This window comes from Homalodisca vitripennis, unplaced genomic scaffold (genome assembly GCF_021130785.1).
Source record: "Homalodisca vitripennis isolate AUS2020 unplaced genomic scaffold, UT_GWSS_2.1 ScUCBcl_2263;HRSCAF=6830, whole genome shotgun sequence".
Taxonomy (NCBI): Eukaryota; Metazoa; Arthropoda; class Insecta; order Hemiptera; family Cicadellidae; genus Homalodisca; species Homalodisca vitripennis.
This window is the reverse complement of record NW_025778377.1, coordinates 14,760-36,519: the sequence shown is the minus strand read 5'-3', so window position 1 is coordinate 36,519 and position 21,760 is coordinate 14,760. Positions and strand designations below refer to the sequence as shown.

The following is a 21,760-nucleotide window of genomic DNA, read 5'->3' as shown; positions in this document are numbered from 1 at the left end:
ATTAGTCTAGTGTCATCTTTTTTAAACAGGGGCTTGATAATAGCATATTTCATTTTTTGAGGGAAAACACATGTTGTTATTACTAGGTTCACAACATGAGTTAGAGGTTTGATAATATAAGGACTTGCCAGTTTCATTATCGATGTGGGAATTTCATCCCAACCGTAAGAGGTTTTTGATTCCATTAAATCAATAACCTTTTGGACATACTTTTCACTCACAGTTTCCAAAGTGAAGTTATCGTAAACTTGCCTAGAACCTCTTAAATATTTTTTTGCTTCCTCTATATTAGCTGAAGAACCAATTTTTAGCCCCGTTTCTGAGAAAAAATCATTGAAGCAGTATGATATCTTTGTTGGATTATGTATAATTTCTCCGTTCACATTTATTTCATGACACATCTTATTTCTCCAACTGCCCAGCTCCTCCTTGACCACTAACCAGGTAGCTTTACTAACATTTTTTAATGATAGAATTAATTGTCTGTTAAATTGTCTCTTTGAATTTTTGATATCTTTATTATATTTTGTTTGAAACTGTTTAAAAAAATTTTTAAATGATTCAGACTCATTAACTTTTGAGATTTCAAACAGTTCTCTTTTTATTTTACTGGCTTCTTTCAATTCGTTTGTTTGTTCCGTATGACGATAACACATGGGGGTGGTGACTTCTGAGGTCGTAGTAATAAATACTAGAAATACAAAGTTTACTTATAAGTTCAGTTTAATTACGAAAACTTAAAAGCACCACTTTTAGATGGTAAAGGAAAAGTTATGTAATGCCACGTTGCTGCCAATTAGAATATAATAACTAAAAAGTATATCTTCTAGGTGGGCCTAAAATATCCAATGTTCTATTGAATTATGCGTACGACGTTTTACTTTACAAAACAAATAATATTTCACTTCCCTTCGCAATAGGTAGACTCACAACCCGGGTGTCGGCGTCTTGGCACGAGACATTGAAGCTGTAGTCTAAGAACGGTTATTTCTAGAAGAGGAGTAGAAGTTGGGAAGTGGTAGCCATCTATTCAAACAACACGTGAGATACATCAGCTACGTAAACTCGCGGACAAAGCGCGCGAGGTCTGATCGGTTACGTAGTTGGGCTGCTACAAAGGGTTAGAAGAAAAAATTCATACGCGTGCCAATTAGGTAGTTACTCCGCCCAATAATTTAGTTCCGGAACATTGGATGTAAAATAATATTATATTATACTGGCTGATTAGGTTGTGAAATTTACATTGTATGAAATTTAATTAACTAATTTACGGTACAGAATATCCCCCCTGTTTTGATTTCGCAACCTAGTTAGTCGCTTTACTTTAAACATATTCTAAATAACAAACTTAATTCAACCTTTTATTCATTACATAAATTCAAATTCAACCATAACAATACGATAGCGCGGGGTTTCAAAAGTTTCCTATGAAATCCGCTAGATCGCATGCCAATGCAGTTCTATGACTGCTCGCTTAGGGACCAAAAATAGAAAATCAATTTAGGCAAACTATTTTCATGCAGTGCACGTTGCAGCGTTTTAGAATTTGCGGGTCGTTGCAAGAATAAAGGCATTTAAGGCGATTAAATCGTAAACAAGTGTAGTGTAGTGTTTTGTTATATAGGCGCCACATTCATACTTCTTTTTGCATTCATACCAGTGTTTTGTGTATAGTGTTGTGCCATTAAATACCCTGAGACTTGCGGACAAGTTACCAATATGGATCGAATACTTTGGAATGAAACGTCCCCTCACGAGAAGCTAAGTCTCACATTTCGTATTAATACTGCATCACTCTTAATATATATATTTACATACAACATCCTATACATCTTACATCTACATGAATTTTAACACTTCAAATATATCTACAAAATTCAAAATTCAACATTTCGGCATACCTACAAAACACAGACAATTTTTCATATTTGGTTCACTCATTACAAACAGTCAGGATCAACTTTGTCTCATTTCTTTACACTAAGTCTATTTACAAATTCTTTTTCTATATTTTATTTCCATTGACACATTCGTTAAGAATTCACCAAACAGTTAACTTCCTGGATTTTATCTTATCTTTTAAATTTGGCAGCAAGTGGTTCCTTAAGCTAGGGATGCTACAAAATTTTTTTTTTTTTATTTATACAGAACAGGTCTTAATTTAATTTTAAATCTACAATATGAACCTTTTTTACATTCAAAACATTTTCAGTGTGTTGTACAATACAAGTTACAGGGCTTAAAAAATATAAAATTCTATAAATTCCTACATATTTTGGTGCTAATTTTGCACAAAACTTTTCTACCTTATTGCTTAAATAGTGGGTTCTGATCCATACTAAGGAATGCAACTTAAAGGGATGTTTTACATTTTGCTTTGAGTACTTTTGTCTATTACTGTTATGTGCTATACTCCTTTTTACATTCACCACAGCTCTCTTTAAATTGTTTACAACAGTTTCCTTGGACAAATTCTCACCAATTAGATCATTTAGCTTCCATAAATTAGATAAAGCATTATTACAGGAATGATTAAACATTAAATCAAAGGCAGCAAAACCTGTGCTTTCATTATGGGCGGTGTTTAAACTTAATTGTATATAGCCTAGGTCATTATCCCAATTACTATGACAGTTGTGATAGAAACTACGTAATAATGTAGATATGTTTCTAATATGCCTTTCTGATTGATTTCCATTAGCCCTGTAAGGCGCTAGTCTACGGTGTTCAATAAAATTCTTAAATAAGAACTTCTTAAAATAAAGTGATGTAAAATATGCGGCATTGTCTGACACTATTATTTTAGGTACAGAAAAGTTGTTAAAAATTATGCGGTCTAATTTATTACATATTTCAGTACTCTTACATTCCCTCAAAGGGATTAGCCATAGAAATTTACTGGCGGCATCTACAACTACAAGTAAATATACATTGCTGTTTCTAGTTCTCACTAAGGGACCTAAAAGATCTATGAATAAACAATCCATATTGTTCTTAAATGGCACAGATACTAATTCGCCTTCATATTTTCTTTGGCACACTTTACTCATTTTACAAACATTACATGCTTTCACTTTTGCCTTTATAATTTCGTCTAAATCAGGTCTATAAAAATACTGATTAATTTTTCTTTGCGTTCTAGCAATGCCTAAATGACCTCCTATTAAAGAACTGTGGAAGAATTCATATACTAAATCAATTAACTGTACAGGCAAAAATATCTTACTCTTACTTTTTACATTCCTTTTGTACATCAGTAAATTGTTTTTTATAAAATAACATAAATTGTTATTATTGCTTTTTACAGATTGAATGATTTTCTGAGTTTCTTTATCTTGAAGTTGATATTTTTCTAAATCTTTAAACGCTAATGGCAAATCATTAATTAACAACCACAAATTATCCTTGTTATTGCACTTATTATTTATCTGCATTTTAGGCTTTACATTAGATGTTCGTTTACATGTTTGCCTTCGGGAGGAGTTTGAATGGCAGAAGGAAATCGATAATCTATTTTTATCCTGGTCTGGAACGTTCCGGCAGTCACTGGGGCTCGGATCAGCTGTTCCCGTCGACTCGCCCTCAAACATACGTGAAAGGGCGTCTGCCAGCGCATTATCGGTGGAACTTTTAAATTCCACCTCAAATGGCAAATTCAAAATCCTCTCGATCCACCGGGCAAGTCTTCCTACCTTCCTTTTGTGATTGAGGACATAGGATAAAGCTTGGTTATCAGTTATTAATTTAAAGGTTCTTACTTCTAAAAATTCGTGCCATTTTTCTATGCAAATTAGTGCACTCAAAGCTTCTTTTTCATAAACAGTATATTTTAATTCGGCATCAGTAAATTTCCTAGAGTAATAGGCTATTGGCATTAATTCATTTTGGTCGTTTTCCTGTAACAAACAACCACCTGCGGCTATTCCACTAGCATCTGTCATTACTATAAATTGCTTTGAAAAATCGGCTAACTGGAGTACAAGAGGATTCATTATAGCTTCTTTTAACTTTACAAACGAATCTTGACATTCACTTGTCCAAACAAATTTAGCGTTTTTCCTTCTTAAACGATTTAAAGGATTACATAATTCGGCATAATTATTTATAAATTTTGAAAAGAAATTGGTCATACCTAAAAAACTGTGAAATTTGTTTGGCGTTCTTAGGCGGCATAAATTCTCCTATACTCCTTGTTCGCTCGGGATCTATAGTTACTGTATTATTTTTTATTAAGTTCCCCAAAAAGGAGATTTCCTCAAAACAAAACTTTGCTTTCTCTAGGTTTGCCGTTAAGCCATGTTTGCTTAGTCTATTTACAATCTCTCTGACATGTACTAAATGCGAATCAAGGTCTTTTACTGTACACTAAGATATCATCACAAAAATTTATCACATATTTAAATTTTATATTGTCTAGGACTTTATCCAGATAGGCGGACAATACAGCACTACCAACATGTAAACCAAAGGGTACTCGTTTAAATTTATATTTACCAAATATAGTGCTAAATGAGGTAAGATCTTGACTATCAGGTGATAATGGACATTGCAAAAAACTTTTTCTTAAATCTATTATTGAAAAATATTTGGCTCCACTAAGATGTTGATAATAATTATTTAAATCACCAATGGGAAAATCAATTTTCTGTAACTTTTTATTTAATTCGGTATAATTGACTACGAGTCTGTCCTTTTTGGTTAAAAAGGCTGGACTGGAGTAGGCTGAAGTACTGGGTTCAATTATTCCTTGGTCCAACCAATCCTGTATTATTGTTTTCATCTTATTTACAGTAGGAGGGCTCATAAAATAAGGCCTAATATTTACAGGTGTGGGGTCATTTAGAACTAATCTCACTTCCAAATCTAGAGCCTCTCCTAATTTTGGATTAAAAACATTTGGAAAATCCCCTATAAGGTTTTGTATCTCAGCCTCAGCTCTAGTGCACCCTATTTTTACATCAATGCTGTTTACTTCATGTTCAAAAGGCTGTTGTCTGACAATAGTTATTTTCTCATTACAATTGAATTTAAAATAACATGAATCTCCATCAAGATCTAAAATTAATTTGCTATTAGATATAAATGGGTTTCCCAATACAATGTCCCATTTTAAATTATCCAATACAATAAATTTTACTTTCCAACAAAATTTAGAAATTTTTATCTTAGCATAACAGTAACCAAAACATTTTATTTCAGTGTTATTTGCAGCAAACATTCTATCATCTGACTTCATTAATTTAGAAACATTTTTATTCAACAATAGGCTATCATAAAATTCTTTACTAATTATATCTCTTGTAGCACCAGTATCTAATAAGCAGTTTGTTTTTACATTTTTACCCACTATAGCTTCAATTAAAGGCATATTGTTACACTGTCTAACATTTAGTCTTAAATTAGGTTTTCTATAGTTTAATTTACTCCAATTTTTAATTACCTTACCATAGACTCTCATAAAATAGTGTTTTTCTTTTCTTACTGTATTACTATTTATAAAATTATTATTCTTAAACTTATGAAACCGGGGAGGGATATTTTTAGGTGTTGTGTGTAATACCACTCCCCTATCGACTAGTTTTTTGGATTCCTAAAACAATTTTTTGCTAAGTGACCAGGCCTATTACAATTGAAACATAATTTTGGGTTTTTGACAGTAGGCCTACTTTTTCTAAGTTCAACATGTGGTGGATACATGTTGTTAACATATGTCTTACTTAAATTGTCCCTTAAGTTATCATTAAAGGTTTTATTGTTACTAGCTATACACACATTTTCCAAATCTGTAAAACAAATGGGATTGTTTTCAAAAATTAACTTATTTCTATCTGTAGGCTTAATACCTCTTTTTATACAAGTTACCAAGTCCTGTTCACTTATGTTACACAATAAAACTTGACTGAGCTCCTTGATGTCATAGATGTATTCATACAGTGGCTCATCAAACCTTTGTGGCCTATAAACTAAATCTAGTCTAAGTCTTTCAATTAGGCCTACAGGGATAAAAGCACTAATTAATTCCCTGTGTAGATAGTTGACATTTGGCATGACAGACTTACACTGTATTATTTTGGCTAAAAGTGGACCTTTTGCATAACATGGTAACAATGCTAAAATTTCATTTTCTGATAGGCTAGTTTCACATTTTAGTTTTAACAAAGTTTTCAAAAAGTTTATTAGCTCAGGTACTACTAAGCCATTTGTTACTGTAAAATGTTGTAAATAACATTCTACAGGGTTGTTTAACTTATTAAACATATTTAAACCAGACATAGGTTGACTAATACAATCATTGTTTGCATTATAAATAGGCATTATAGGCAAAGTGGGGGTACTGGCAGTAGGCTGTGATATTGTTGGTGGTTGTACAGAAATAGGGCCTATTTGTTCTTTCACTGCCTGTTCCATAGCCTCATCTTGTTCTAATGATTCATTTAAATTGGCTTCTAACACTTTAAGCTGTTCTAGGTTCACTGTAGGTAGCAAGTTTTTAGCTAACTGTTGTTCAACATTTACTAGCCTACACTTTAAAGCTGATAAAGTTTCACTATGTACAGAACTTAGTTCTAGCTGGTTGTCTAAAAATAAACAGTTTATTAAATGTTTACACTTTTCTTGGAATTTGGTGATTTCTAAAGGTGAACTAGCACTGTTCAATTCACTGCATCCATGTTCTAATAATATCACTTTTTCACTGAGAAGTTTTACTTCCTGATTGTGGTCTATTTTTAATAGGCTACTAGGAGTAGGTAAAATATTGTTTCTCAAACACTGTCTTAAGGACTTTCTGAGTTCATTTACTGTACTGTCACTATTTAATTTAATACCTCTAGATATCAGTTCAAATACCAACTCATCTTTAGACAAATATTCTATTTTAATGGCAGGCATTGTGGCGTTTTCACTCAGTTTCACCCAGTTGATGGCAGAGTAGGCACATTAATAGCAGATTGGCGCAATAAAATTATGTGTACCGTATGACGATAACACATGGGGGTGGTGACTTCTGAGGTCGTAGTAATAAATACTAGAAATACAAAGTTTACTTATAAGTTCAGTTTAATTACGAAAACTTAAAAGCACCACTTTTAGATGGTAAAGGAAAAGTTATGTAATGCCACGTTGCTGCCAATTAGAATATAATAACTAAAAAGTATATCTTCTAGGTGGGCCTAAAATATCCAATGTTCTATTGAATTATGCGTACGACGTTTTACTTTACAAAAAAATAATATTTCACTTCCCTTCGCAATAGGTAGACTCACAACCCGGGTGTCGGCGTCTTGGCACGAGACATTGAAGCTGTAGTCTAAGAACGGTTATTTCTAGAAGAGGAGTAGAAGTTGGGAAGTGGTAGCCATCTATTCAAACAACACGTGAGATACATCAGCTACGTAAACTCGCGGACAAAGCGCGCGAGGTCTGATCAGTTACGTAGTTGGGCTGCTACAAAGGGTTAGAAGAAAAAATTCATACGCTTGCCAATTAGGTAGTTACTCCGCCCAATAATTTAGTTCCGGAACATTGGATGTAAAATAATATTATATTATACTGGCTGATTAGGTTGCGAAATTTACATTGTATGAAATTTAATTAACTAATTTACGGTACATGTTATCCATGTTTTTTTCTTTTTATTATTCAGAGGATTGACTGTGAATGTTCTCATTGGGAAAGCAGAGAAAAAAATGATTGGAATGTTGTCAAAAAGCTGTTATACGCCTCATTGCTTGTTTCTTTGTATAAACAAGATTGCCATTTTTCCTTTTGCAAGGAATTGCTAAGTAGTTTAATTCTATTTTCATTCTGTAGCATTCTTGTATTTATAATTTTCTTTTTACTCATGGCTTTTTTATTTAAGTATACTGCTTGTGAGTTGTGATCTGATAGCCCTAATTCTATAATTTCACTGCTGATGGATTTTGGATTTACATTTGTTATGACATTGTCAATGCAAGATTTGGTATTCTTAGTAATTCTTGTTGGCCTTGTAAATACGGCTTGACAATTAAAAGACGTTATAACATTCTTTAACATTTTCATCTCCTTATCCTCCTTCAACAAATTTATATTTAGGTCCCCACAAAGAAATATGTATTTACTTTTGATTTCTCTTCTCACTTTTTCGAACAAGTTTGTTAATTTGCAAATGAACTGATTGAAGTTACTGTTGGGGGTTCTATACAAGGAGATTACAATACACCTTTTGAAACATTTTTCAATTATTAATTCTAGTTCTAAGGCTACACATTCAAAAATAAGGTCTTCTGAAATCTCATTCAAATCTTCCCTAATTGTAATAGGAACACCTTTCCTTACAAATAGACAGACACCCCCATGACTTGAAATTTTTCTTAAATATATTGTAGCAAGTTCATAATCTATTAATTTATTTACAAGTTCAAAATTCCAGGGTGAGAGCCAATGTTCACATATACTAATGATCACTGGATTTAGTTGGTGCGATTCCAAACTTAATTCTAGTTTATTGACCTTTTTTAACAAGCTTCGAATATTTAAATTTAAAATAAACATTTGTTGATTTTTTGTAAATCTGTTACCGATACTAGTTTTGCTTACATTCGAGTTTGAGTGATTGGCTGTCATCCTAAAAAAACACTGTTATCCAAAATACAGTGTTCCTTTACAAGCTCCTTAGTATCTACAATTCCATTGTTTACACTATTGTTGTCATAAGTCTGTGGTTTGTCACTATCATTAACACTCTCACTATAATGCCCATGTATCACTACACCACCACTGCTGTCTGGTAGAGGAGGAAAGCTGCTCATATCCATCCAGCTGATTTCTGCACATTGGTTTGCTTGTAGTGTGTCACCGCAACCGTGTGACAATGAATTGACAATTTGTAATTCCTATTACTATAAATCGGTATTATTTTAATTAATTTATGATTAATTCCATATTTAAGATTTATTGTATATAATAATAGTATTGGTTTTAAATGAAATGAAATCATAGTTGGCTAAAAGATTCGTAAAATTACTGTCACAATACCTATGACACATCGTAGTCATATTTGTCAAGGTCCTCCAGCCAGGTCTCCTGGACAGAGTCCACTCCTTCTCTTGGTTTGACAAAGTCTTACCATTAAAGTACCCAGCGAAGTGCAGCTTCCCCTGCCGTTGCAGACTTATGGCCCTTCCCAAGACCGCCTTGTTGTGGCCTGTGAGATGTTCGTTCAGGAACACGGTACTGTCAGGGAAGCTGGTAGATATTTCTGCCACACTAATGTTCCTCTTCTTTTTTGCCGCAAGCTGCCATTCTTCCTTCACTCACCTCGAGTCAAACTGCACGATGACAGGTGGATGGGCCAGTTTTTTTAAATATAAGCGTAGCCTGTGTGTGACCGAGATGTCCTCTGGCCTCATGTTGATGTTGATAATCCGCGCCAGTTGATGAAGTACCAAATACACATCCTCACTAGGGGTGAGAGGGAACCCGTTGATCTCCAGGTTGTTGCTGTGGGATTGCTGCTCCACCGCCAGCAAGCTCCCTCTCAATGTCCTCACCTCCTTATCGAGCTCAACATTGTTCACACCTCTGCTCCATTCTGCCGTGGGAAGCCTCCAGCACATCAAATCTGTTGTTTATACCTTCCAGTTGTTTAGAGAGGGCTCCTATCTTGCCGTTAGTGTTGGAGTTGACGTCGCTCTTCAGCTTATTTAGTGCTTCCAGAAACTATTTCCTCTCTTCTGAGGTATTCCCCACACTCTTCACTGAGGCAGTAGATTCAGAATCATCTTTGCATCCATCACACTTCCAAATCTTCTTTTTGTTTTTAGTTAGGTTCTGACCAGAACCCAAGCTTGTGCACGCACAGTGAAACACTACCTTGTAATCTGTACAAGTGACCCACACCTCATCATTTGGACAGATGTTTTATCCTCTGCAAAACTTTTTTAGAAAAACGGAAAGACATTCCGACAGTGTTTTTGTTCCCATCTGACCCAGAGGAAGTTCAGAGAATTATAATGAGCCTTAAGAATACAAACTCGGGGATGGGATAACATTCCAACCTCTGTCATTAAACAGTCTGTCTTTGAGATTTCTGCTCAATAGGCTGCATTTAATAAATGTATCTTTTCAGACAGGGATTTTTCTGGAGGAACTAAAACTTTCTATAGTAAAACCACTCTTTAAAAAGGGTGAAAAGAAAGACATGTCCAACTATAGTAGACCAATATCGATTTTACCTGTTTTATCAAAAATATTTGAAAAAATAACCCTCCATCAGGCGCTTAAAATTAGAAACACCATCAGGCGCTCACGGAGGTTTCCTCCAGGTTAGCGAATAATGGATATCATAGTCGTTTAAACTTTTTTTTATTTGTTTAAATATTTATACGGATTTAATTACAATGTAATATATTCATTTTTAGAAGTTAAATAAAAATTACTCTCTTATGTAATGAATTTTCCAAATAATAAATTCAAAATTTGAAAAAATGTTATTGTATAGTAACAACATGATTTATTTTAAGGAATAATGCAATTAATTGTAAAAATGTTTAACCTACTGTAATAATATATGAAAATTAACTTAGTTTTTAACTTCTTACAAAAACAACTTACTTCAATTCTTGAGATATTATACAATTGTAATGTCAAATATTACTCTAAAATCAAAATTTATTCTTTATTAAAAATTTTTTTAAACACTACACAAAGTTTCAAAACATTTTCCTTCTGGTTCTTATAACAACAATGTTCACTCCATAAACAGTACTGAAATGTTCCCTAGCACACGGGTACTGTACTGACAAGTCTCTCGTCTTCATTCTCCATTTCACAAAATTCAAATAAAATATATTGTAAAACTTAAAAAGAAACCATCACAGGTCACACATTTAAGCGCACACGGATTATTACTCCATAAAAACTAAACACTATAAGGCGCTCATGGAGATTTCGTCCAAGGACTACAAACACAACATTGGGCGCTCACGGAGGAATCGTCCAGTCTCGCACGGAAGTAGACCTCATACTGATAGATTTAGACAAAGCTTCCCCGAAAGATGCTCGTGAAGTACACTGCGGGAAACGACTGCCAACATCAGAAAAGTAGTACTATTTTTAATAATAAAAAATACATGGAGGAAAACTCCGTTTAGCGCCCGATGTAGGGATAATGACAATTTGTATATTGAAAAATTAAGAAAAAATATAAAATTGTATGTAAAAATCAATTTGGCTTCATTAAAAAAACTTCCACAGTGACTGCGGTTTACAATTTATTGGATTCAGTATTAAATTCCATTGATAAAAAGCATCAAACTGCTTCAATTTTATGTGACCTGACAAAAGCGTTCGATTGCGTGGAACATAATAATAATAATAATATTTATTTGCCATAAGAATCACAAAAGATCATTGACAATGTCATTTAGCTGCTAAGTAAGCTTAGTCATGAGTCCATCACATATTCAAACATGGTCAATCAGTATTTTATAATCAATCAAACACAATATTAAAAAGGATTACAAATATTATATGTTAACTACAACCTAAAAATATTTACATAACTAATACAATGTAAGATTACACCTTGTGAAAATCCAAATCATAAAATTCCCTGCATAAATCAACATAATGATTTTAACATAGTAACCCTCCATTTAACTGATACTATCCAATATAAATACCAAACAGTACCCATCAAATACTCCGTCAACAACAGTCTCTCTCCGCATCAGCTAAGTATACATCCTTCAAGCAAAGACCAGCAAAACATGATTAACAAAAATGGTGATTTGTAACAGGCCTCGTGCAAAGTTCTAAAAGTCTATTGGATCAATGACAAAAAAGTCATCTAGTTTATAAAAAGGGGGATGTTCTAATAGCCAGTTATGAAACTTGTTTTTAAATTGCAGGATTGGATATTTATCCATAAGTACCTTTAATTTATTGTAAATTTTCATAGATATAATGGTATGGCTACTTTGGCATTTACTCAGTCTAGAAAACGCTATGAGGGCTCTATCCTTATTCCTTGTATTATAGTTATGAATATCATAATTATATTTATAACTACTTTTATTTTTAATTGCATATAGGGTTAAGTCATAAATATAGAGATTAATTACTGTTTGTATTTTTCATTTTAATAAATAAGGGTTGACAATGTTCATATTCTTGTGAATTTGTTAAAGCCCTTAAGGCTCTTTTTTGGAGTATTAATATTTCTCCTATTCTGCTACAATTTCCCCAGAGTATGAGCCCATAACGCATTATTGATTGAAAATATGCAAAATATGCTGTTCTGTTATACGATTCCGGGATTTTATTAGTGAGACTCCTCAAGAGATAAATGATTCTATTTAGTCTTGGATTAATCGAGTCAATGTGTTGGCTCCATGTTAAATGGTTATCAATAAACACTCCCAAAAACTTGACTGCATTAAGGTAATCAGGATTCTCAGGGATATTATTTTTTAAACTAAATATAATTTTTTGGGTTTTATCTTGATTTAGAAGAAATCCATTGGCATTGAAACCATGTGGTGGCATCCTGAAGAGCGTTTTCAGTTAATTCTTCCAAAGCATTAATGTCTGCAGTGGAATTCACCAGAGTTGTGTCGTCAGCATATAATATAGTTCTGGCTTTTATAAAATCAGGGAGGTCATTTATTGATATTAAAAAGAGGAGAGGTCCTAGGACTGATCCCTGAGGTACACCGAAGTTGACTTTTAGTTCTTGGGACCAAATACCATCAATTAGAACTTTTTGACTTCTATTTTGTAAGTATGATTCAAAAAACTTAAAGGGGGAGTTTTCAACACCATAAAACTTAAGTTTATTTAAGAGGTAGTCATGATTGACACAATCAAAGGCCTTGCTCAGGTCACAGAGTGTGGCCTGAGCATAGGCCTTGTTTTCAAATGCCTGAAAGGCTTCTTGTACTAATTTATCTATTGCATCTACAGTTGACATCCCCCTTCTAAAACCGAATTGTGTTACATTAAGGTAGTTATTTACTTCAAGATGCATACTAAGCTGGTCATATACTATTATTTCAACAATTTTGGATATTATTGGTAGTATTGATACAGGGCGGTAACTTTGTGGTGTACTTACTGGCCCTTTTTTGTATATTGGACATATCCGAGATATTTTGAGCTGGTAAGGAAATACACCTTCTTCCAATAATTTGTTTATGCAGAATGCTAGAGGAACGGAAAACTGTCTGAATTATCTTTTTTTAAAACGCTGTTAGAAAGGTTATAAATGTCTTTACTGTTGGAGTTGTTAAGTCTCTTTGCTGCTTTTATAATATCTTGGGGGGTAATATAGTTCCAATTAAAGTTAGCTTTACTTATTTGTTTCCTACTTAGAAGATCATCGAATGTCACGGGAGTCTTAACAAGTTTTCTCTGAATACCATTAACAGATTCAATAAAAAAGTTATTAAAATCATCTGGTGAGAGATTAGACTTGGAATGACTGGGAGTTGAATTGTTATTCTGTTTAATCAAATTCCAGGCAGCTTTGCACTTGTTGCTACTATTTTCAATATACTGAGCATTTGATGCTAATTTTGCATTCTTAAGAGCTGTTCGATATTGGTATTTAAGATTTTTCATTTGGTTTACCAAATCATCATTAGGACTAAGACTATTTTTTAATAAGGCTGTTATAGAATAACAGTTTATTTTTCATCGAGACCAGTTCACCCGTGTACCACTGATGTTTATTTTGATTTTTTGTATTTCTTTGTTTACTGTTTTTTATTTTAAGGCTACTATTTAAACTGTCTAAAAGATTTCAAAAAACACTTTAAAGTTTTGACAAGCATTTAAGTTATTACTGAGATATAGCTCCCAATCGTATGTGGCTAAGTGTTCCTCGAGCAACTGGACACTTTTGTCCGTAAGAACCAACTGTGGGGTTAAACCAGCATTAGTTGGTTGCTCCAGCCTGGAGTTATTCCTGGTTTTAATGGGCACACTTATTATCAAACCGTCATGGTCTGAAAAGGGACAGTTAAAAAGCTCACATTCTACTCTATTGTTTAAGTTAGCATTTATAGATATGTTATCTAAACAATTTTTACCCCTAGTGGGCATTTTATTTACACAATAAAAATTGAATTGCCTTAAGATATTCTGAAATTGTTTAGCTGTAGGCTTATTAGTTGTGACATCAAAGGCCGAGTTCAGGTCTCCTCCTATAATAACTGTATAATTTACTCTTATTAAAACTTGATTATTATGGCTTACGTGGAAAGGTCTACGACTGGCTAAGCTCCGATTTATCAGATAGGAAACAGAGAGTCACATACAAAGACGAATTAATGGAAACACACACTTCAACTTGGAAGACTATTGCACGTGGAGTTCCCCAAGGGTCAGTATTGGGCCCTTTGCTGTTTTTAATTTACATTAATGACCTTCCACACAGCCTAACCTGTTTGTCTGTTACATTATTTGCAGATGACACAACTTAAACAGTGAAAGGAGATAATTTGGCTGAGCTTGAAAGTGCCTTGCAAACGTCCTATGTGAAGTAGGTAATTGGTTTAATGCTAACGGTCTGATGCTCAACAAGAAAAAAAGCCAAATAATTCAGTTCATGCCTTTTTTAAACCAGATTCCAGAAGTAAAATTGCCTGATATTGAGGTTGTTTACTCTTCAAAATTCCTCGGGGTAGTAGTAGACAGACAACTTAAATGGAATGAACAAGTAAAGCAACTAATAAAAAACTAAATACAGCTTATTTTGCTTTGAAAACAATTAGCTCTGTAACAAACTGTGATACTATTCAGTCTGTCTACTACGCATATGTTTTCACGCACCTGAGATACGGGGTGGCATTTTGGGAAAATTCATCAAAATCAAAAACTTTGTTCAAATTGCAAAAACGAATTATAAGTGTTAAGCTCCGAACCCGACAGTCATGTAAACCATTTTTCATAAATAAGAACATTTTGACCCTCCTATTTCTATACATTTTTGAAGTTTTAAGTTTTTACAAATCTAATAGTGAACAGTTCCATGAAAATCAAGTATTTCACCCTTACAATACAAGGCATCAGATACTACACTATCCTGTTCATCGGTTAAAACTCTATGAGCAGGGGCGTGTATTATTCTGCATTAAAACTTTAAAATAAATTGCCAGAATCTTTAAAAAATGAATATTCAATTCAAACATTTAAAAATTCCTTAAAATGCTACCTCATAAACCGGGCATATTACTCTGTTGAAGAGTACTTAATTTACCTATTTATATTTCTTATTTGCTTTAAGTAAGTTTTCTGAGCAAAAGTGTAATTTGTACTTTTTATTTCTCATTCTTTTTATTTGTTGTCTTGACTGTGACAATTCATATGTTTATTTTAACTCTGCTACTAAAGAATGTAAACACGATGTGAAACCTTTATTGAATAAATGATAGAGTATTCAGGAAGATACATGAGTGGTAAAAATGAGCAGTAACAATTAATGTGAATCTACCAGGTATGCCTAGATCTGTATACGAGGGCTGTTTTTTTTTTCAAGTTCCGTTTGTTTCTCCAAATAACCAGCGTAGTGGCGGGAGGCGGGGCTGCGTGTTGTGCAATTGCGCCGCTCCCCCACTACAACCAACGCCGTTGCCGGCTCCAATCCATCAGTCGTAGCCGAGCTACGGGCGAGTAAAGATGGCCGCTACGATCAATTCTCCCGCCAGTTGTGAGTTGCGAAGTGTGATTCGTTTCCTTCAAGCTGAAGGATGTAGTGCTGCTGAAATCCATCGCAGAATGAGTGTTGTGTATGGTGAACACTGTATGAGTGATAGCGCGATAAGAAAATGGTGGTAGGCTATTTGCTGAAGGTCGAACAGACGTCCATGACGAAGGCGGTCAAGGACGCAAGTCGGTCGCTACTGCAAGTTTGGTTGAACGAGTTGACCAAGCGATCCGGGAGAAACGGAGGTTTACAATTGATGAACTTTCTACCGAATTTCCAGCCATTTCAAGGTCTTCCTTGTACAAGATTGTGACCACCGAGCTAGGGTACCGAAAATTGTGTGCCCGTTGGGTACCCAAAATGTTGAGTGAGGATCACAAAACGAAGCGAATGGCGTCAGCCCTAACTTTTCTGACGCGATATGACAACGAGAAAGACAGTTTTTTAAAGTCTATTGTTACTGGGGATGAAACTTGGGTCCTGTATGAAAATCCAGAAACCAAGGAACAATCAAAGCAATGGATGCACACTCACTCCCCTAGCAAGCCCAAAAAATTCAAGCAGACTTTGACCAAAAGGAAAACAATGGCTACAGTGTTTTGGGACCAAAAAGGTGTGCTTCTGGTTGAGTTCATGCAACAGGGAACAACGATAACAAAGGAATCATACTGCGAGACTCTACATCGCCTCCGGAGAGCAATACAAAACAAACGGAGAGGAATGCTGTCATCCGGCGTGGTCCTGATCCACGATAATGCACGACCGCATAGTGCCAATGTCACAAAACAACTTCTGCAAAAGTTCAAATGGGAAGTTTTCGACCATCCGCCGTATAGTCCTGACTTGGCGCCCAGTGACTATCACCTCTTTCGAGAAATGAAGGGCGTGGTTAGGTGGACGACGCTTCGCTGACAACGAAGAGCTTCAAGCAACTGTAAGGGTCTACCTGAGCTCACTGGCGGCAGACTTCTTCGAGGAGGGTATAGGAAAGCTTGTCTCTCGCTACGACAAGTGCCTCAACATTTTTGGTGACTACGTAGAAAAATAAGTAAGAAATTACGAATCTTTTGGTAATAAAATCATCTTTTTATCTCAATGTGTTTATTATTTATGGCCTATCGGAACTTGAAAAAAAAAACAGCCCTCGTATATTCCAGACAATGTTGAAAATGTATGTGTATCTGTTCTGCAAAGCCTAAATCGATCAACCTGGAAGCAATCTGCCACATTAGCTGATTCAAAGACAAGTTTATAACTAATTTCATATCATGATTTGAATATGAATCCCTAAAAATTAGCAGTTACACAAAAATTCAAATCCTGCTGATCCTGAATTACGTGTTTTTTGTGAAAAATGATTGCACCTCATTCACACATCGCGTGCGGCACATTAGTGGTCTGGTGGTGACCGTGCTGCACGCAATGTGTGTGCAAAATGGAGATATTTTGCAGCATTTAATAATGTCTGATGAAACTCATTTTGAGTTTTGTAATACTGTAAACACACAAAATTGTCTTTACTGGTCAAGAGAGAATCCTTGGAAAATCCATCAACGACCTCTGCATATTGAAATTGTGACTGCATGGCGTATTTGCACGTTTTGGTGTTATTGGGCCTTATTGTTTTGAAAATCGAAACGATGATAGAGTTACTGTACATTAAAATGGTTCAGAATTGCTTAGTTCCATAACTGCAACAGTTGTGAATAGAAATAAACTCATTATGGTAAGATGGAGCGACTGTGCACAAGGCTTATGTCTAAATGACTTATGAAGACTGTTCCCGGGATACCTCATTTCATGTTTTGATGATGTCACATGGCCTGCCGGGTCTCCGGATCTCACTGCTTGTGATTAAAAAAATGAGGTCGATGCAATAGCAATGTCCATGGTACGCTGAGTAATGGCAAATTTTCATAAAAGATTACAGACTTGTGGATGTTGGTGAGGGATGTTATATTCCATAACTGAAAATTGCACAACTATTTACATACTTTGACTACTTTAATACATTTTAAGTAATATTTCATTTTTCCAGGTTATTTTGGATCACCCAGTACATATTTTACATTGTTAAACAGCTGACCGTAAAACTTTACAAGTTTACCAACCCTACAATTATTGGAATAGAGAAATATCTTTTATTATAAAGTATTTTTAACAGTTGATCCCAGCAATACGTACCAGGTGATCAATCACGTTTACCAACCATCCGACTAATAGAATAAAATTTCTCTTCAAATGACCATACAAAAAACATATTTTATTATTTATTTGATAAAAACTACAAGGAAAGTATAACATATATGGTATTTTTGAAATCAGTAAAAAATCTACTCTTTTAAAAAGTAAAATGATGCGTTGTTGCATTAAAAAAATTGACTCAATCCCTACATCCCATGCTTGATGGCCTTACAAAATTGTTCATTATAATATTAAAAAACTACAAGAGAAATGACATGCAGATCTCTTGTAAAAAAGTTACAATACAGGTACTAATAAGAGAACTGTGACAGTTTAAAGATTTTGACCAAAAACAGTTTTTTGAGTGCAGTGAGTGAACCACAAAGCACAACCATTAATTAACTTAATCACATTAATTTGTTGGTCTCGTTATTGCGCACAACTTTGTCCGTGTAATATTTGCTGTATATCTTATGATTTCCAAGATCCCTTTAGTGTGCATAAAATTTGGACACCAGTGGCGTTTAAAAAAGTCATACTTAATATTTTTAAGGGAAAATGATCCAAACCCATTTGCAACTTTTATTGACCATCCAGGAATCGAATCTATGATCTCGATGAAAAAAGAGCCAGTTTTGATAACTTATTTGTGTAATAATGTTGTTATTTTAAAAACGATTTAGCTTCATTTTTAATAATAATAAACTGTAGAAGTGTATGTGATGATTCAATATGAATCTCTTGGTTGTATGTAAACTTTTAATGTACTAAAGAATTTATCAGTTATAATGTAATTATTATTTTCAGCTGAACCGGGTTTGACAGTAGATTCACCATCTTCTAGTCAACAACAGGCAGAAGGTGATCAGATGAGGCATGATGGCCTCACAAGACGGGATTGTTACAGTGATCTTCTTGTCTGCATGTCTATCATTGATGGATTTGTATCAGTTCGATCCACTTTATATGGTAAGACTATAGACCATGCAGGGTTGAATTAACAAAATTGCATAGTAAAAAATATAGGGATGATTGAGAAGGCCCTAGCAATGAAAAAAGTAGCCATAGATGTCTTTCTGGACATTAAAGGAACTTTTGATAATACAGGAACTCAGGCGATTGTCAATGCGGCGGTGTCGAAGATGTGATATTGATGGTCAAATATGTGACTGGATAAAAAACCACTTTGGTGGAACTTGTTGCGATGAGGTGGGCCTCACTGTCAACCCCACCAAGACTGCCGTGGTTGCCTTTACAAGAAGGTGCCAGTTGGAAGTTATTAGTCCATTTTTATTGAGAGTATCTGTCATCAAGTTAAAGTCTGAGGTCAAGTATCTGGATATCATCCTTGATAGGGTGAACTGAGAACACCATCTGAAAAGGATTCTTGACAGAGGGAAATGGTCGATGATGTAATGCAGACTTGTGATGGGCGGTCTAGGGTACTTTAGCCGAGGCTTTTCTATTGGCTTTATAGTTAGACCTGCATTAATGTTTGGGGCTGTCTGGTGGCAAAAAAATGGAGGCCAGGATGGCAGTAGCTAATCTGGCTAGCATTCAAAGGATGGCATATCTTGCTATCACTAGAGCCTTTCCAAGTGCGCTGGGTGTGGCTCTAGACTGTTGTCTCAACTTGCCTCCTGGACATCGTCAATCGGTCTTTGGTCAGGAGGAGTGCCTAGTGCCTACTGTCTTCAGCAGGCGGGACTTTGGTCAGCCTCGGGCTGCAACAGGGGGCTGTAATGGAATGTGAGAATCTTCGGTATAGGAGTAAAACAATTACCATTTTCACAGATAGCCAGGCCAGCATTATAGTCCCCAACAACTCCAAACTTGTATAAAAATTGCTATCAAGTCGTTTCTTCCCTTGGCAGAATCAACAATGTGACTGTTGGGTTCCTGGTTATGAGGCGGTCTCTGGGAGTGAAAGAGCTGATTCCCTGCCAACTTGGGCTCAGCATCTAACATGACAGGAAGCCAACCGATCTGTGGTATTTCTAGGTGTGAATCCTGTGAAGCTGTCGCAAAATGGGTTTCATTCTGAACACGAATAAAGGTGGAGGCTGCATCAAGGTCTGAGAATGAACAGAATGGTCCTACAGTTGCCTTCCCCTAGGGTGGTGTCTGATCTCTCCTTAAGTAGATCGATGACTTCTCGGGTTATGGATCTGATTACAGAACATAAAAGCATCTCAAAGAGTCGGCATTCTGGTAAGGATCCGCTCTGTAGAACGCGTGATGAGCAGGAGGAAACTGCTGAACACCTGTTCTTTGACTGTATTGCAATAACAAGTGAACACTACGCCATCTTCAGTAGTCTGGACAAAGGTGGTGAATTTCTCCAGGAGGCACTGATCGGTTTTTTTCAGTTCATAGAACTACAGAAACCGTTAAAAACTGGTTGGCCTTGTGGTATACATCTGGGATGTTCAAGACCCTTGAGACTGCCCCGTAGAAGAAGAAGTGTTTGTGTCTAGCCTGCAGTTTATTTATGCAAGTGGCAATCTCCATGTTATTGTACCATTAGAGCAAGATTACTTATTGAACATGTCTTCATTGGTAATGTGAATTTTGTATGAATTGTTACCTGTGCAAACTAATAATGTTTTATCCAGTGGAAAGAAAACTGCTTTTCATGTTTTTTGGAATATTTCAAATATACTATTAATTATTTTATTTGATCAAAAACTAACATATTACTGAAGTTTATCTAATTTATTATAAATAAATAATTAGTAATTTTTATTTTTAGGTAGCAAGTATATTCAAGAACTATGCAGGTGCTTGGAGAAGTATTACGACAAAAAACATTTTAATGACATTGTAGTGAGAGTTCAACGAAAAGTCAATGCAAAAGACATGCACATTGATGTTAAGCCTGAGCCTGGCCGATGTACTGTTCACAAGAAACTGTGTGAATATCTATATGACTCCATGGATATCCTGCAATACATTACGTAAAGACCTTTATTTAACAAATCGAAAACCAAAATGTAAACGTAACATTTGACAATGTTATAAATGGTGAGAAAAACCAATGAACATTCACATTTATGAGATACTATAAAAATGTAATTTTAGCTATAAATTAATATGTTACCATTTTATCTACTATTTTGATGTTAAGTATTGTATTGTTATTGCAATGGATGGACTTAAACCGTTTACATACACACACACACATACGAGGGGGGTACCCAAAAAAAACCGGAATTATTTTATAAAAATTATATATTATCAAATTTTTTACAATACGACCTTATCTCCTTCAAAATAATCTCCATTACAACTAATACACTTGTCCCAACGGTTATTTCCATTGATCAAAACATTTTTTGTAGTCATCTTTAGAAATGGCTGCAAGCTCGAGCTTCGTTTTTTTCTTAACCTCTTCAACGCTGTCAAATCGTTGACCTTTCAAGCCTCTTTTCATGTGCGGAAAATAAAAAAAAAGTCGCATGGAGCGAGGTCAGGCGAGTAAGGTGCGTGGGGCAGCGGGAACCATGCCATTTTTGGCTAAAAACTGCCTAACTGAGATGGCTGTGTGTGCCGGTGCGTTGTCGTGGTGGAAGAACCAGTCTCCAGTCTGCCACAAAATCGGGTCTTTTCTGGCGAACACTGTTGCGCAATCTTCTTAAAATCTCCAAATAAAATGTTTGATTGACAGTCTGACCTGGAGGAACAAACTCAGAATGAACAATGCCTTTAGCATCAAAAAAGCAAATGAACATGGTTTTGATGTTTGATTTGACTTGCCGACATTTTTTTGGACGAGGTGAAGATGGCGACTTCCATTGGCTTGACTGTTGCTTCGTTTCTGGGTCATGACCATAGCACCATGACTCATCACCAGTAATTACCTTTTCCAGAAAATCGGGATCATTT

At 35.1% G+C, this 21,760-nt stretch overlaps 1 protein-coding gene across 1 annotated transcript in view; it reads left to right on the top strand.

Annotated features, from left to right (window-relative positions):
• The window catches only part of LOC124371918 (caspase-8-like), a gene marked incomplete at its 3' end in the record, with an annotated part of 57,492 nt that extends 36,660 nt beyond the window's left edge, over window positions 1-20,832 (top strand). The window contains 2 exon segments of the mRNA XM_046830288.1: window positions 18,683-18,844; window positions 20,628-20,832. Coding sequence (XP_046686244.1) covers window positions 18,683-18,844; window positions 20,628-20,832 — 367 coding nt within the window.
• Window positions 20,833-21,760: the final 928 nt, after the last annotated feature.